The sequence below is a fragment of the Condylura cristata genome, unplaced genomic scaffold (assembly GCF_000260355.1).
Source record: "Condylura cristata isolate star-nosed mole 26May11 unplaced genomic scaffold, ConCri1.0 scaffold00020, whole genome shotgun sequence".
Lineage (NCBI taxonomy): Eukaryota > Metazoa > Chordata > Mammalia > Eulipotyphla > Talpidae > Condylura > Condylura cristata.
In genome coordinates, this window is record NW_004567121.1 from 38,188,302 (window position 1) to 38,189,653 (window position 1,352).

The window sequence follows — 1,352 nt, forward strand, 5'->3', positions numbered from 1 at the left end:
CGCCCCGCCGCCTGAGGGTACGCCTGGTGTGCCCCCACGAGTGTCGTTCCCGTGCTCACGTCCTGGCGGCTGAAACCAGCCAGGCGTCAGGGAGCCCTTCCGGGGTGGGCTCGGAGAGGGCCGCCGGGCCAGGAGGCGCGTGAGCGTGTGGCCGGTCTCGCCCCAGGCCGCCGTGCTGCAGAAGCTGCTGGTCTGCGCCCTCTCGCTGCTGCTGCACCTGACCGTGGCCAGGGCGCTGCCCGTGGAGCGCAACATCGACGCCCACTTCCGAGCCACTGCCTCGTGGCCGGCCAGGGTGCTCTACCTGTACGTCTCTCTCCTGGCGGCCAGGCCCAAATACTACTTCGCGTGGACGCTGGGTGAGTAGCCCCGAGGGCTGCTGGCCCGAGGGCCGCCTGCGGGGCCGAGGCCCGTTTCTTGCACCGTGGGGTTAAACGGGGCTGGAGGAGATGCGTGGAGGGCGCCTGGATGCAGGGAGCGGTGCGCGCCCCCATCCCCCCAAACCTGCCCGACAGCGGCAGCTCGGCACCTTCCTGGAGGGCCAGGAACGGCCTCTGGGCCAGGCTTGCAGAGAGGTTCTCGGTCCAGGAGCCACGTGAGCGAGCTGGGGCGAGCGCCTTGCCGATCCCCGAGGGCTTCGGGCTTTGGCGCGCACCGCCGGCCCGGAGTGGTGTAAGATGCTCGCATTCACCTTCTCAAGAGAGGACTCTCGCTTCCCCGCCGCCCCAAACCGGAGACTGCCCTGTCTGAGTGGTTGCTTAGCGGCAGGGCAGTTTCCCTCTCCTTGGCCTCTGGAGGCTCGGGCCGGAGATGAGGAGACGCCGGGGCCACGGGGGAGCAGGGGCTGCGGGGGGGGCACGTGGTGGGCGACACTGGGGTGTGGTTCCTGGCTGAGCTCGCCCTGAGCCACTCCTGCCAGACAGTGAGCAGGTCCGAGGAGCCGGCGCCCTCAGAGGCGGACAGCCCTGGCCCAAGGCTGCTGCAGGGCGAGGGCGTCCTGCAGCCTAGGGGGGCGCTGCCCACCTCACTCCTACGTGCGGCTACTTCTGCTGTGTGATGCTGCTTTATGGCCGACTTACCTGCAAGCACACTTGACCAGTGACTACTGACTCAGTGAACCTGACGGTGGGGGAGACCCGACTTGTTACCTGCTTTTCCCTGAGATAGAAGCTTTTTGAATCCCACCTGAGGCACCAAAGACTGGGGCGTCGGCAGTCAGACGGGTCTCGCGCTGGATCTCGGCTCGCTCGTGCCTCAGCCACGGCACAGGTGGTGTCGATTACGAAGCACCCCGGGGCCGTGTGAGAGAATTTCCCCTCGTGGCTTAACCAGAGGGTCTGCGGGGCAGACAC

General features: G+C 67.8%; 1 protein-coding gene across 1 annotated transcript in view; it reads left to right on the top strand.

Annotated features, from left to right (window-relative positions):
* Nucleotides 1–1,352, top strand: part of MBOAT2 (membrane bound O-acyltransferase domain containing 2) — a 45,519-nt gene that overhangs the window by 34,018 nt on the left and 10,149 nt on the right. The window contains exon 7 of the mRNA XM_012727371.1: nucleotides 167–359. Coding sequence (XP_012582825.1) covers nucleotides 167–359 — 193 coding nt within the window. The remainder of the gene's footprint in view (nucleotides 1–166; nucleotides 360–1,352) is intronic.